Source organism: Xenopus laevis, chromosome 7S (genome assembly GCF_017654675.1).
Source record: "Xenopus laevis strain J_2021 chromosome 7S, Xenopus_laevis_v10.1, whole genome shotgun sequence".
In the NCBI taxonomy this organism is placed as follows: Eukaryota; Metazoa; Chordata; class Amphibia; order Anura; family Pipidae; genus Xenopus; species Xenopus laevis.
In genome coordinates this window covers 8562651-8578569 of record NC_054384.1, presented here as the reverse complement: position 1 = coordinate 8578569, position 15919 = coordinate 8562651, and the positions used below count along the sequence as shown (strand labels likewise).

Genomic DNA, 15919 nt, shown 5'->3' with positions numbered 1-15919 from the left:
CTGCATGACTGTATATATATATATATATATATATATATATATATATATATATATATATATATATATATATATATATATATATAGGGTAAACTGCAGCTCTGGCTTTTAGGGGATGCTGGGAGTTGTAGTCTATTTCTGGGAAGCCTTGATCTGCATTTGTCAGATGGCACCCTCTGTGCTAGTGTTGAGCGGCCGTGCCCAGCAGCAGCAGCAGGAGGCTGTTAGAAATTAGTGGGAGTTGTAGTTAAGCAACAGCCGTGCATGTTTAGCTTTGGTGAGGTGTGTGGTGTGAGGTTGTGGGTCAGGGCGGGTGGTGAGTTGTAGTTCTGTCCCAAACAAAGGGAGCCACAGGTTTCCCTGTGTTATTCATCCCTACTTGCCCTGCCTGCACGGCTCTTCCCGCCAGCACTTGCTTTCATTATATATTCATTGCGTTGCATTTCTACGACTGGCATGTGCTGGAGGGCATGGCGCTGAGCACCCTGTGCTATTGTTATTATTGCCATTGTTTATGTATAAGGGGCCTGCCGATTACATTACACGAACTTCTGCAGGGAGGGGGTGCTGCTGGGAGTTGTAGTTCACTGCCCATGGCCAGCTGACAGTCTAGACACTTACATGTGTGTGTGTGCGGTGTATATAATGCTGTCACATCAAGCATGCAGCCTCCATCTGTCGTGGATTAATCCTCCAGCCGAGGATGCTGGGATTTGTAGCGCACAACAGTTGTTGGGTCACATGAGGTTAAACATTAATACATCCCATGCGGCAGGAAAGGATCATGGGAATCGTAGTCTTATAAACGGTACAAAGCACTCCAATAAGTGCTCCCCGCATGTATGACCATCACTGTATCACGCTATGTGCATGTCTGTGTAGCAGGGGATTTGAATGGATTCCGGGTACAGGCAACTGGTTGCTTTGATGGCAGTTGCTTTGATGGCAGTTGCACAGGGACGAGGGCTCTTTGATGTTGGCAGGTTGAAATAAAAAAAAAAAGGGGGCGGACGACAGGTTCATTGTGGGCTGCCAGGAAATAAAGGAGCTCAGCGCCGATGGAATGAGGCTTTGTGTGGCCTCGTTATCCCTGGCCGCCTCTAATGAGGCTCGTTACCTCGTGAAAGGGCAAAGGCTAAACGCCTGCTGTGATTGTGCAAAACAAAGGTGTGTGTGTTTGGGTGATGTGTTCACTGTATGTGTGTCAGGCGCTCGGCAGTTTATGCAACTCATCGCTCCCCTCGGGGGTTTGTTGGCCCTTGGAAGGGGCCACAATTATCAGCATTGCCTCAGCAGCGCCAGTCGCATCAGCTGCCTATGGAGTATGTGGTGTGTTACCATGGCGACAGTTGTAGGCAGTCAAGAAGGGGGGCATGTAAACAGACCCAGGACGGGCTGGGCCTCTGACACTGACTCCACTGGGAGCTGTTTATATAGTTACAGTGTTAAGTGCTGGCGTACCAGTGGTTAATTGAAAAAGCACACCCTGCGATCGATCGCTGGGGTTTTAAGGGGTCATGTGGGGAACTGACTGATAGAGCCGTCTCCAAATCTCTTATCCTTAAGGGTCAGGGCACACAGGCAGATTCGGGGAGATTAGTCGCCCGGCAACAAATCTCCTCTTCCTCGGGGCGACTAATGTCCTCGAACTGCCTCCCCTGCCTTCCCGCCGGCTAAAACGAAAATCGCCAGCGGGATGGCACTCGGCACGATTCATTTTCCGAAGTCGCCCGAACTTTCCTCCTGAGGCGATTTTCATTCTAGCCGGCGGGAAGGCAGTTCGGGGAGATAAGTCGCCCTGAGGAAGAAGAGATTTGTCGCCGGGCGACTAATCTCCCCATATCTGCCTGTGTGCCCCAACCCTCAAAGTTAGCGGGATCCTAAAATGAATTTGCTTTGGGGCCCGGTAACTTCTAGTTCAGCCACTGTATGAATCGTCTTTTCCTTGCTTCATTTGGGGGGCACTATGCAGAGAGCTGGAGAGACACAGTTACTATCCCACAGCACCGCTTGTCTACTACGGGGTCATGTTGAGAATAGGACTAAATACGCATAGTGGTGTAAATACGGATCCAGTTTGCATGAAAATATGGGGGGTTGTTTAAAGGAAGGGATGCACTGAAGCAGGATTCGGTTCGGAATTCAGCCAGGATTCGGGCTTTTTTAGCAGGATTCAGATTCGGCCGACTCCTTCTGCCCAGCCGAACCGAATCTGAATCCTAATTTGCATATGCAAATTATTATTGGTTGGGGGTAAATCGTGTGACTTTTTGTCACAAAACAAGGAAGTAAAAAATAGTTTTGCCTTCCCACCACTAATTTGCATATGCAAATTAGGATTCGGTTCGGTTTTCGGCCGAATCTTTCACAAAGGATTCGGGGGTTCAGCCGAATCCAAGCAAGGCCTGCAAGACTTTTCCCCTACAGGTGCATCCCTATTTAAAGGGTTACTGTCATGGAAGAACATGTTTTTTCAAAACGCATCAGTTAATAGTGCTGCTCCAGCAGAATTCTGCACTGAAATCCGTTTCTCAAAAGTGCAAACAGATTTTTCTTATATTTAATTTTGAAATCTGACATGGGGATAGACATATTGTCAGTTTCCCAGCTGCCCCCAGTCATGTGACTTGTGCTCTGATAAACTTCAGTCACTCTTTACTGCTGTACTGAAAGTTGCAGTGATATCCCCCCACCCCCCATTAGCAGTCTAACAATAAAACAATGAGAAAGGTAACCAGATAGCAGCTCCCTAACACAAGATAACAGCTCCCTGGTAGATCTAAGAACAGCACTCAATAGTAAAATCCAGGTCCCACTGAGACACATTGTTACATTGAGTAGGAGAAACAACAGCCTGCTAGAAAGCATTTCCATCCTAAAAGTGCTGACTCTTTCTGAAATCACATGACCAGGCAAAATGAACTGAGATGGCGCCAACACACTAATATTATAAATAAAAAAAAATACACCTGCTGGTTCAGGAATGACATTATATATTGTAGAGTGAATTATGTGCAGTTTAAACAGTTTAGAAATAGAAACATTAAGAAATAAAAACCACCATAAAAATCGTGACAGATTCACCCCCTGCCCTTTGATGTCCAATTCAGTAAAAACCCATACCCCACTCTAATCCTGTTACGCTCAAGCCATTCTCTGTGCATTCATATTCAAATTGCATTGGATTATATAAAAAAAAAACTGATTTTATTTTCATCTCATTTATTAAAATATATGTGTTAATCCTAACATTAAAAGAAAGCATTTTAAGTAAAAGCTTTTTAAACCAAGATAGAGTCTGGAAAAGCACCTGTTGCACTTATGACTGGGAGCCACATAGACTGCCATTACTACTGGATTTGTTAAAGGATAAGTAAACCTTTAAAATAAGTGAATGTAAAATTGATGAGGTGGCGGCTATTCTAAGAACTTTTGCAATTTATATTCTTTATTCATTTTCTTTTAATTCCAAGATATTAAGGTATACATGTACTGTTAATATGAATGAATCACCTGCTGGTCAGTTTCCCACCAGTCTGACCACCAAGTAGTCAAGGAAGTTGTCAGGAGAAAGAAAGAGGCTGCTCTGATGTTCTTCTGCGTAGGAAAAAAATTAGAAATCTTTCTCAAATCCTTCATAAGCAGAAGAACATCAGAGCAGCCTCTTTCTTTCTCCTGACAACTTCCTTGACTACTTAGTGGTCAGACTGGTTAGAAACTGACCAGCAGGTGGCGCTGTTGTAACAAAAATGTATTCATATTAACAGTACATGTATCCCTTAATCTCTTGGAATTAAAAATGAATAAATAATGAATGTAAATTACAAAAGTGCTTAAAATAGCCCCCTCATCAGTTTTACATTCACTTATTTTTAAGGTTTACTTATCCTTTAATGGGTACAAAATGCACCCCCTTGACTGGGGCCCATTAAGTTCCTATGGTGCTCTGGCAGGACAGTCCGAGCCTATGGGGCAGATTTATCAAGGGTCGAATTCGAAAATTCGAATTTTCGAGTCTTTTTTTATGGTCAAAACTGTCAAATTTGACTAGGGAGTTATTCAATTTCTATTAGAGTTTTTTTTTTAAAAAAAAAAAACAATTCAAATTCGATAATGGAGATTAATTATATTCAGAATTATATTCTGGCCCTGTAAGAACTCAAATTCGACTATTCGCCACCTAAAACCTGCCGTATTGCTGTTTAAGTCAATGGGAGAGGCCCATGGATCAATCTGGAGTTGTTTGCAGCCTTCCTGACATTTGAAGGGGGTTTTTCGGAGAAAAGACTCGAATTGAGTTTTTTTAAATTCTAATTGAGAAATTGAGTTTGAAAATTCAGATTTTCTTTTTTTTTTCATATATTTCGATTGGTTGAATTTAGGGTAGCTTTTAAAAACTTGCATGAATTCGAAATTCGACCTGTTATAAATGTGCCTCCCCTCGTATCGTCTGGATAGGCTCGGCTAAAACTTCCTATTATCCATGTTAGCAGTAACTGGCGGCTGCAGGGCAGTGCCACATGACAGTCGGTGTGACCATTGGGATCGGAGCTGCTGAACTGCTTGGAACTCACGTGGCACTTGTATATACGGTTTCATCGGTGGTGCACGTGGTTACTATAACTTTACTAATTCGGAAGTGGCCTGGCATTGGTATTAACAACCTTATTAAATCCATCCCAGGATTAATGTTTCTTGTACATTTTGTTGTTCTTGGAAGTATTGGATTAAACGCATAAGGAATTCCATGGAAGGTTTTGCAATTTTTATGTAAGGTTATTACACCCTGATCCCTTTCTTTGCTGGGCTCCTTCCAAAGCTGACAGTTCCTTCCATGTGTAACAATGTATATATTCAACCTTCCGTTTCATGGCTGGGTTTATTTGTTACATAAAGTCATTGTTCTTACAGTTATTTAAGTCTTAACAAATCCCTAACGTCCGCGTTTATGTGTGATCTGTAAGTACTGATTTATAGGGCATAAAATCCAGGATTTGGTTCCGGAGTTGGCACAGTCCAAGCAAATTTTGAAGCATATGGCTGAATCCTAAGTATTCACTGAACCCAATCCCAACCCTTAAAGGAGAACTAAAAAAAAATACCATGTTTTATATAGTGAACTTATTGCACGAGGCTAAAGTTTGAGCTTGTCAATAGCAGCAATGATCCAGGACTTCAAACTTGTCACAGGGGGTCACCATCTTGGAAAGTGTCTGTGACACTCACATGCTCAGTGGGCTCTGATTGGCTGTTGAGAAGCTAAGCTTAGGGCTCGTCACTAATTATCCAGCAGAAAATGAGCTTCCCCTGTAATATAAGCTGATGCTACAGGTTTGCTGATTATTAAATTCTGATGCTAATTGCACTGGTTTCTGTGCTGCCATGTAGTAATTATGTGTATTAATTACTAATCAGCCTTATATTGTGGCATTTCTATTTTATGTGAACTGTATATTGTGAGTGGCTCCCTAAGCTCAGTTTACTTTCCGAAAAATTACCAAAGAGAAGAAGATGGCCCCCGTGAGCGCCACTGCGCTTACTCTGTTAGGCGGGGTAATTACAGGATTAGGGGCAGTTACTGGAGTTATCACCTGTGCGGGTGGGAGCAGGGAGGGGGACTATGTAGGGTAGGGGGTAGTGGGTTTTATTATATGGGGGGTTGAATTCTCCTTTAAATTCATGTGACTTTGAACCTCCGGAACACTGAACACAAAAATTTTAAAAAAAAAATATTGGTGCAGATTTTGAAATCTTCTAAAATGTGCAAATTAGGGTTCTGATTCAGTTTTTGTTGCAGACTCTTTGGGTACATATCTGGGGGTACGCAACATGGGCATAACTAGTACAAGAGCAGTTGCGTTAATTTTACACGATAAGCTGCAGTTGTGTCCACCTGGCAACCAGAACACTGCACTCTGGGTAAAAAACATGCCAATTGCATCAGATTTTAAATGCTGGAATGCTCCAAAATGGCCCTCCCTTAACTTTGAATTCGTGCAGGTGAATACCACTCAAATACACGGCTACATTTTCAATGGTAATGGCTAGCACAAAACTGTACCGCTATTATGCGATTACAGTTGCATTTTAATAGAGGGCCAATTTGGACTATTTCGTCCTCCCAGTCTACTTAACATTTGCTTAATTGTAGGTAGGGATGCACCGAATCTAGGATTCGGTTCAGGATTCGGCCTTTTTCAGTAGGATTCGGCCGAACCAAATCCTAATTTGCAAATGTTAATTAGAGATAGGAAGTGAAATCACCTGACTTTTGTCACAAAACATACATTTTTTACACTTTTTCCTTTCCCATACCTAATTGCATATGCAAATTAGGATTCGGTTCGGTATTCGGCCAAATCTTTCACGAAGGATTCCCAAATAGTGAATTCGGTGCATCCCTAATTGTAGTGGGGGAACCTCATTAAGTGTTTAGTGGTTAATCCTAATCCTCACCTACTGCGGCCCCAAACTCCACTTCCCAAACTTCTATGTAGTTGCCACGACTGCAACTAACTAGCCTTGTATTTTTTTATTTATTTTTTTATTTTCAAATTCATAACTGTGATTTATAATTGTGCGTTATTTAATATCCGCTTAATGAATTAATAATAAAGGTTGGAAAGTGAAATTAAAACTTCAGCGAGATCCACCTAATGAAATGGAAGCCAGTGATTCATTGTTATTATACCTTCTGTATTCCTTTAAGGCACGAGTTATATCTGTACTGTATTGGGGCCGTTAGTGCCGTAGAGTTTACAATCTATTCCCAGCGCCAGTAGATCCTTCAGCTCACTTGCATTGCAGTAGGGAACATCTCTGGAGATTGAGCTGAAAATATACCGAGAACATCAAGGTTCAAAGGCTGCATTAGAATTACAGCGTCCTGTCTGTTCTCAACTTTGGTGAAGTAGAATTACAGGATAATCCCTGTAGGGCTGGTTGCTACTTTAATCTGATGGACGGGCATTTTTTTTATTTGGAAAACAGAGCTCAGGGACATGATATAGGGGGGGGGGTTCCTCGGGTTTAAAAAAATGACCAACCAGCTGAATTTGTTCTCTGCTTATCAGTATGGCAGCTCCGTGTCCCCAAAAAAATGAATTAAAGGGACTTGGAGAGATGTGAGTGTTTTGACGTACCTAGAAGATCACTGAACACCAAGGGATATATTTATGATGGTAAACGGATTGTAGGCACAGACCAAACACGGGTAATCCCGCGTATTTGTGTCAGACGCAGGCACACATAGCTTTATCTATTGATCTTGTGCGTCTGACACGGGAATTACCTGTGACCATCTGGGTCCGTTTTCTGCTCGCTCGCCATCTTGAATATTCACAATAACGTGCGTGGGCAGAACGGAGCGCACAGCTTGTGTTGCTGGCCCCTCTAACGGGACCCAGTCGATAGGCCTGATGTACATTTAGGGGCAGATTTATCAAGGGTCGAATTTCGAGTTCATGGAAGCTTGCAAAAACTCCCATGAACTCGAAATTCGAGAAAAAAAATGACCAATTGAAATTTATAAAAAATAAAAAAATCAAATTTTTCAATCTCGGGTGACCCATTCACCTGAGATTGAAAAATTAGATTTTTTTTTATTTTTTACCCAGGGCCAGGCCGGCCGGGCACCCCAGGCAACCTAGCCGGCCCCACCGCAGCGAGCGATTACATGAGCGTGCGCACAGACCGGCGGGGTCACCCCCCTCACAGCTCGTACGTTCATGCAGGCGCACAAGTAGCCGGACTTTGCAGACAGGACTGGGGTAGGCAGCAGTGAAAGGTACGAATTCGATTTTCAAAATATATCATGTACTGGCCCTTTATGAATTCGAATTCGACTATTCGCCTCCTTAAACCTGCCAAATTGCTTTTGTAACCTATGGGGGCATCCAATTTGGAATTGTTTGAAGCCTTCCTGGTCAATCCAGGGCCGGAACTAGGGGTAGGCAGAGTAGGCACATGCTCAAATTTTAACTATTCCCTAGTCTAATTCCACTTAAAAAAACTCGAAAATTTGAATTTTCACTTCGCCCCTTGATACATCGGCCCCTTAAAGTTCCGGATAGTCTTGAAACCATAGTAGAACTAAGATTGCATTGAGAAGGGTCCAACAGAGGAATGGGTTGAATGATGGTGAAGGTTAAAAAAACTGATGATTATGGGGGGGCAGTGGGAGCCCTTGGCTCGTCTTTTAAGGTGGCCATAGACATTACAGTTATGATCTTTTCTGGAAAAGATGTTTCCAAGAAAGATTGTTCGTTTCAATACACACGTGTAGAGCTGAATGGTCAGATATACAGATAGAAACAATAGAATTCTACCTGTATCTGATGATTCAGCACTAACAATGGCCGATGTTCAGGTGCCTTCAAAGGTGCTCAATCAAAATTTTCCAGCCTGTCCGATCGACGAGCCAACCGATATCCAAATCTTCTGCCAATATTGGTCGGCTCTTCTCCCACCAAACACGCACGGAATATCGTATGAAAACTCGCTTCATACCATATTATCGGTGCATCTATGGCCACCTTTAGGCTTTCGATGTTCCTCTTAGTGATGTGTGGGTCGTGCTTTTCCTGACCGATGCCCACCCTCCCACCACCTGGGCCCGCCCAAACCTGACTTCCGGGTTCCGTTTTATAGACCCGCTCCGCCGATGACGTCACAAAAGGGGCGGGGTGAGAGGCGCACGTCTATAAAAGCTCAACCTGGAGTCCAGAAGCCGGCATTTGAAAGGTCGGAAAGGAGCGTGAGAGGTCAGCCTGAACCCACCTAACCCGCGGGTATCTGGCCCGGCCCGCACATGGCTAGTTCCTCTAATATCTAAACACAGTCATAATGCTTGTGAATCCAATAAAAATCCAATATAAATTTAAGGGGCTAATGTAATAACTTAAGCAAATTGGGGCTCATTTATCAACACTGGGCAAATTTGCCCATGGGCTGTTACCTATAGCAACCAATCAGATTGCTGCATTCATTGTTCTTCTTGTCTGGCTTAAAAAAGCTAATCACTGATTGGTTGCTATAGGTGACAGCCCATGGGCAAATTTGCCCAATGTTGATAAATGAGCCCCAGTGTCTGGCAACTCACAGCAACAAATTAGATACTTGCTGCCAACACCAAACCTTCTTTTGGTTTCTATTGGTTACTAGACCTGGAAAAAACTTTGCACCTGTTTATTACCTTACACCAGTGGTTCCCAAGTTCAAGGGCTGCCCCCCTAAGCAGCCTAAAAGCCAGTTAAGTGACATTTGGGAAGACTTTTCAGCTAAGGCCAGCATGAAGGCCAATTGAGTTGAGATTTGGGGTGAAAGCATATTTCATCCAGTAGAGAAGCACCAAATATTACCTGCATTCCCCCCTCTCATTGACACAAATGAAAACCGCCTGTCACCTTCCAATACTTCGAATTACACAAAGGGACATCAAGTGTATCACCGCCAGCAAACGTCAAGGTCCATTTTCCCATTAGAAATGTCAATCTAACCAGGTATCACTCGCTCTGAAAAAAATTCCCTCCTGTAAGCAAATAGTAATATTCAGCATCAGCTCTCCTGGCGCCGTTTAACAAGCTCAGAGAATAGATAAGTCCACTAGAAAGCAGAGGCGCTGAAGTGCTATAATAGAGCGTTTCCCTTGGGAGAAGAAAGCAGTAGGAACAGGTATCATTAGCTGCACTGCAGTAAAACACTAAAGCAGTGAATGTACGTTGGGGGGGGGGCTTGGGTTAATGCATGACTGTTTATTCTACTCATATTCTACCTTTATATAGGAGCAATGTTGTACAGGTATGGGACCTGTTATCCAGAATGCTCGGGACTTGGGTTTTTCCAGGTTAATGGATCTTTCCATTAGGTGGATCTTCATACATTAAGGGGCAGATTTAAAGGGTCGAAGTGAAAATTCAAATTAAAAAAAAATCGTATTTCGAGCTAATTTTTGTGGACTTTGGAATAGTCCAAATTCGATTCGAATTCAAAAATTAGAATATCGAAATTTGTACTGTCTCTTTAAAAATTAGACTTCGACCATTCGCCATCTAAAACCTGACCTAATTAGCCTATGGGGGATCTCCTTTTGGAGCCAATTGGTTTTTTTTTTTTTTTTGGAAAAAGAATCTAATTCAATCGATTGCTTCGACTTCGATACGTATGATTAGAATTCGAAGGAAAACAGCCTGTTCACCAGAAATATTGATAGGTTTCGGTTGGCCTTTTTTTATTCGAATTTCAAAGTTATGGGAGTTCCCGTTAGTTTGAAATTCGACCCTTGATAAATCTGCCCCTAAGTCTACTATAAAATCATGTAAACATTAAATAAACCCAACTGTCTGTTTTGCCTCCAATAAGGATTAATTCTATCTTACTTGGGATCAAGTACAAGCTACTGATTTATTATTACACAGAAAAAGGAAATTATTATGTGGATTATTTGATTACAATGGAGTCTATGGGAGACAGCCATTCCGTAATTCAGAGCTTCCTGTATAATGGGTTTCCAGATAACGGATCCCATACCTGTACTTTTATTTGTGCGGTTATCTGTATACATGTATAGGGTGTTGCTGTAATACAAATCCCAGCATCCCCATGCAGCTCAGAGAAGTATTCTAAGGGGCAGATTTATCAAGGGTCGAATTTCGAATTTGAAAAACTTTGAAATTCAAATTCAAAAAGAACAACCAAAATTAAATCAAAGGTTTTTTTTGTCCGAATAGGTCCGTTTTCGATCGAGTACGAAAGTAATAGCGCATTCGAATCATATGATTTGACGTTTTTCCAAAAAAAAAATTTTTAAAGTCCACAATTGACTCCAAATTGGTTCTAGGAGGTCCCTCATAGGCTAAAACAGCAATTCGGCAGGTATAGATGGTGAACGGTTGAAGTTGAATTTTTAAAGAGAGTACATGATACATTTTCAAATTTTTTTTTAAATTCGAATTTGGACTATTCCTAGTTGAAATACACAAAAATTAGTTCAAAATTCTTATTTTTTTTATCGAACTTTCACTTTTTAAATCTGCCCCTAAAAGTTCTGGTTCCTTCTAGATATGCCCTCATTCTACTCCTTATTGTGTATAGTGAAAACAGGGGCAGGTGGGAGGTTTGTTTATATGAAAACAACCTTCAAACTCTTGGAATGTCAGTTGGTGTAAAAGGAGAAACTTGCTTTGGTCTGGACGGGTTCAATCAGTGTGAAACCTAAAAGGATTGTTGCTTCTGTCTCTAAGGGGCCAAATCGCTGAATTCTCTTTCTTTCCTTTCCAGGGCTGTTTAAATGGACACTGATATGGATTACGAAAGGCCCAACGTTGAAACCATAAAGTGCGTGGTGGTGGGAGATAACGCAGTGGGGAAGACTCGTCTGATCTGCGCAAGAGCATGTAATACCACCTTAACGCAGTACCAGCTGCTGGCCACTCACGTCCCTACAGTATGGGCAATAGATCAGTATCGAGTCTGCCAGGAGGTGAGTCATTCTCTAAACATGGTTTCCTGATGCATTTCATGCACATCTGTCTTCTCTGTAGGTTCTTGGGCCTTTGTTTGTTATAGAAGGTATAGGTTGTATTTATTTCTAGCTGTAGCAATGCGTTGTATAATAATCAATAGAGCTTATAAAAAGGGGGTGTTCAGTTTCGTATACAGTGAAAAATGGGGTGAACTTACCCAAAAGGACAGGGGGTCCAGAAGCCCCAGACCTTCAGCTCAGGGAGGCAAATATTGCAAATCGACAATGAAGGGCTGGCACATACCAGACCACACTCTGTGAATTGAAGTTCAGGTATAGGATCCCTTATCCGGAAACCCGATATCCAGAAAGCTCCGAATTACAGAATGGCTGTCTCCCATAGACTCCAAAAATAATCCAAATTTTTAAAAATTATTATTTTTTTTCTCTGTAATAATGAAACGGTAGCTTGTACTTGATCCTAACTAAGATATAATTAATCCTTATTGGAAGCAAAACCAGCCTATTGGGTTTATTTAATGTTTGAATGAATTTCTAGAAGACTTAAGGCATGAAGACCCAAATTACGAAAGATCCATTATCTGGAAAACCCCAGGTCCCAAGCATTCTGGATAACAGGTCCCATACCTGTAGTAAAACATCACAGCAAAGCCTAACGCGTTTCGTGCATTAGGGGCACTTAGTCATAGGCTGAATGAGTAAGGCCATCTTGGGTCATTTTGCCTGATCCAGTGCTTTCAGAGAGAGCCAGCACTTCAGGATGGAACTGCTTTCAGGCAGTGGCACTCCAAGGCTGGTGCAAGCAGGGACAACCCTTGCATATTTATTAGCAGAAACCCAACGTTTCGGGAATATACCCCTTTGTCAAGCATTGACAAGATGCTTGACAAAGGGGTATATCCCTGAAACTTTGCTGTTTCTGCTAATAAATATGCAAGGGTTGTCCCTGCTTGCACCAGCCTTGGAGTGCCAGTGAATCTTTTTTGGAACTCCATTTTGGAGGGTGCTGATCACCGTGCACCAGGCGTCCATTACAGAAGGCCAGGGTGTGTGAGCGGTGCCTTTTATCTGAACTGCTTTCAGGCAGGCCATTGTTTCTCCAACTGAATACCATTAAATGAGTTGCAGTGGGACATGGATTTTCACTATTGAGTGCTATTTTCATATGTACCAGGCAGCTGTTATCTTGTGTTAGGGAGCTGTTATTTGGTTACCTTCCCATTGTTCTGTTGTTAGGCTGCTGGGGGGAAATTGGTTGGGTGATATCACTCCAACTTGCAGTACAGCAGTAGTGAATGAAGAGTGAATGAAGTTTACATGACTGGGGGCTCCTGGGAAACGGTTAATATGTCTAGCCCCATGTCAGATTTCAAAATGAAACATACAAAAATCTGTTTGCTCTTTTGAAAAACTGATTTTAGTCGGGAGCAGCACTATTAACTGACGCGTTTTGAAAAAAAAACATCCTTTCCAGTGACAGAATCCCTTTAAGAGCAGAGACTCATGGTGAGATTTGGGGAGATTAGTCGTCCGGAGACAAATCTCCTCTTCTTCGAGGCGACTAATCTCCCCGAACTGCCTTCCTGCCGGCTAGAATGAAAATCTTGAGGCAACTTCAAGCGACTTCAGAAAACGAAGCGCTCAGAGTGCCATCCCGTCTGTGATTTTTATTCTAGCTGGTGGGAAGGCAATTCAGGGAGATTAGTTGCCCCAAAAAAGAGATTTGTCACCAGGCGACTAATACCCCTCTGAATCTGACCGTGTGTCTCTGCTCTAAGGCAAGTGGCTGTATAACAGGTATAGGGGCAGTGTAATGCTTAGATGTACAGCAGCCTGATGAAGGTCTGAACTGTGATCTCTCCCACAAGCAGCCTCATCGCCTATAGTAAAGTGGTAGGTTTGTTGGGGAGATCGAAGAGCCATAATTTCCCATTGAAAATCGTAACAAATCCGAACTCATAACTTTTTTTTTTTTTTTTTCATGTAGGTCCTTGAACGCTCTCGGGATGTTGTAGATGAAGTGAGCGTCTCTCTTAGGCTATGGGACACGTTTGGCGATCACCACAAGGACAGACGCTTTGCTTACGGAAGGTAAATAACTGCACGGCACATAAAGATGTATGAGTAGTGGTATAGATGCAGTGCAGATATTAATAGAACATTGTGTACAAGCCAGCGGCTTGTATCACATTACGCAACGTATGCATGGCCATTGGCACAACTTTGAGAATTGGACGGGGGAATATTTCGGAATGTTTTTCAAAACTGTGTGCATTAAAGGAGAAGGAAAGCTACCGAAGCAGTTTACTGCCAATAGATTAGCCACAATAGTGCAAGCTATAACACTATATTTATTCTGTAGAATGCTTTACCATACCTGAGTTAACCGCTCTAGAAGCTCTCTGTTTATTTAGGATAGCAGCTGCCATATTAGCTTGTTGTGACATCACTTCCTGCATGAGTCAATCCCTGCTCTCTCATAGCTCTGGGCTCAGATTACAGCAGGGAGGGGAGGAGTCAGGGGGAGAGGAGCAAACTGAGCATGCTCAAGCCCTAGCCCTGGAGGTTTAAGCTGAAAACAGGAAGTCTGATACAGAAGCCCATGAGTACACAATAGATGGAAAGAAATGTGGTGTTTCTTTTGACAGAGGACTCAGAGCAGCATTACTTTGAGGGTTTACTGGTGTATTTAGGTGGACCTTTCTGATAAAGCTTACTTAGTTTTAGCCTTTAAACCATGTCACTGTCCTTCCTAGTCCATTTGCTGTTGGTTGCTTTTAAATGCAACCTCCACTAGCCATGTCTGTGCCCCTTGAAGGGCCCCTCCAGGGCACTCAAGGTTCATACAAAATGCAGAAAACTATATGGTTGTAGCTAGGTTTAGTTAATGAATTATAACTCTCAATATTTTTGTCAGGTCCCTGCTGCATGATGCTTTCTACAAATGCAACACTTTGGCCTGAAGTGTAGAATATATGGCAGATTAGGATTCATTGGCCCAAATCTCTTCCCACCTCCTGGCACAGCACTCAAGTAAATCTCCATATGTCAGGAGCTGGAGTAAATCCTGCAAATCAACTATTAACAGAGGCTGTCCCTACCCAGGGTCACTTTCCTCGAATGCAGAGTAGCTTCACAGTTTAATGATTTAACACAATTTACCTAGGATTAAATTATAGGCTGGGAAATGGTTCCTTCCCATAGACAATTATTCCACTGCTACTATAGGCACATTCTCTCCCTAGAGACTATTATCCACTGTTACTATAGGCATCATCTCTCCCTACTATACCTGCTATCCCACAGTCACACTCCCTTCCCAGAGACTATTATCCACTGTTACTATAGACACCATCTCTCCCTACTATACCTGCTATCCCACAGTCACTTCCCAGCGACTATTATCCACTGTTACTATAGGCACCATCTCTCCCTACTATACCTGCTATCCCACAGCCACACTCCCTTCCCAGAGACTATTATCCCACTGTTACTATAGGCACCATCTCTCCCTACTATACCTGCTATCCCACAGTCACACTCCCTTGACAGAGACTATTATCCACTGTTACTATAGGTACCATCTCTCCCTACTATACCTGCTATCCCACAGTCACACTCCCTTGACAGAGACTATTTTCCACTGTTACTATAGACACCACCTCTCCCTACTATACCTGCTATCCCACAGCCACACTCCCTTCACAGAGACTATTATCCCACTGTTACTATAGGCACCATCTCTCCCTACTATACCTGCTATCCCACAGTCACACTCCCTTCCCAGAGACTATTATCCACTGTTACTATAGGCACCATCTCTCCCTACTATACCTACTATCCCACAGTCACACCCCCTTCCCAGAGACTATTATCCCACTGTTACTATAGGCACCATCTCTCCCTACTATACCTGCTATCCCACAGTCACACTCCCTTCCCAGAGACTATTATCCCACTGTTACTAAAGACAGCTCTGAATTAAACACTTACATCCAACCAGTCACACTAACTTCTTGCTTTCCTTTCATGCATCTGGGTGAATTGGTTAACATAAATACATAATACATAAATAAATGAGATTCTTCCACTGATGCCAACTCCTGTGGTCTCCTGGGCATCATAATAAGCCACATCAGGATATAATTGCATTTTGATATCTTGGCAGAAGCCATTGCTGGTTTCTCTTGACTTTTTGAAATTGTTGCTGGGTTTGAAAATACGCCCACAAACCATTTCTGGTTTGGCACAAAAACCTGTTTGAGATAAAAAGGCAGATTTACTAGCATAGGTGCTGACTTGGCCAAGCAATATATTTTGAAAAATCTTTGGAGTTGTAGTCCAGAAATATCTGGAAATCCAAGATTAAAGGGATACTGTCATGATTTTTATGGTGTAGCTTTTATTTCTCAGTTACGTTGTTTACTCTGCAAATAATTC

General features: G+C 42.4%; 1 protein-coding gene across 2 annotated transcripts in view; it reads left to right on the top strand.

Moving 5' to 3' along the window:
* The window catches only part of rhobtb1.S (Rho related BTB domain containing 1 S homeolog), a 66983-nt gene that overhangs the window by 32484 nt on the left and 18580 nt on the right, over positions 1-15919 (top strand). For both annotated transcript variants that reach the window (XM_041570480.1, NM_001092210.1), the window contains 2 exon segments: positions 11275-11476; positions 13467-13570. In XM_041570480.1, the coding sequence (XP_041426414.1) occupies positions 11285-11476; positions 13467-13570 (296 nt within the window). In that variant the 5' untranslated portion in view covers positions 11275-11284.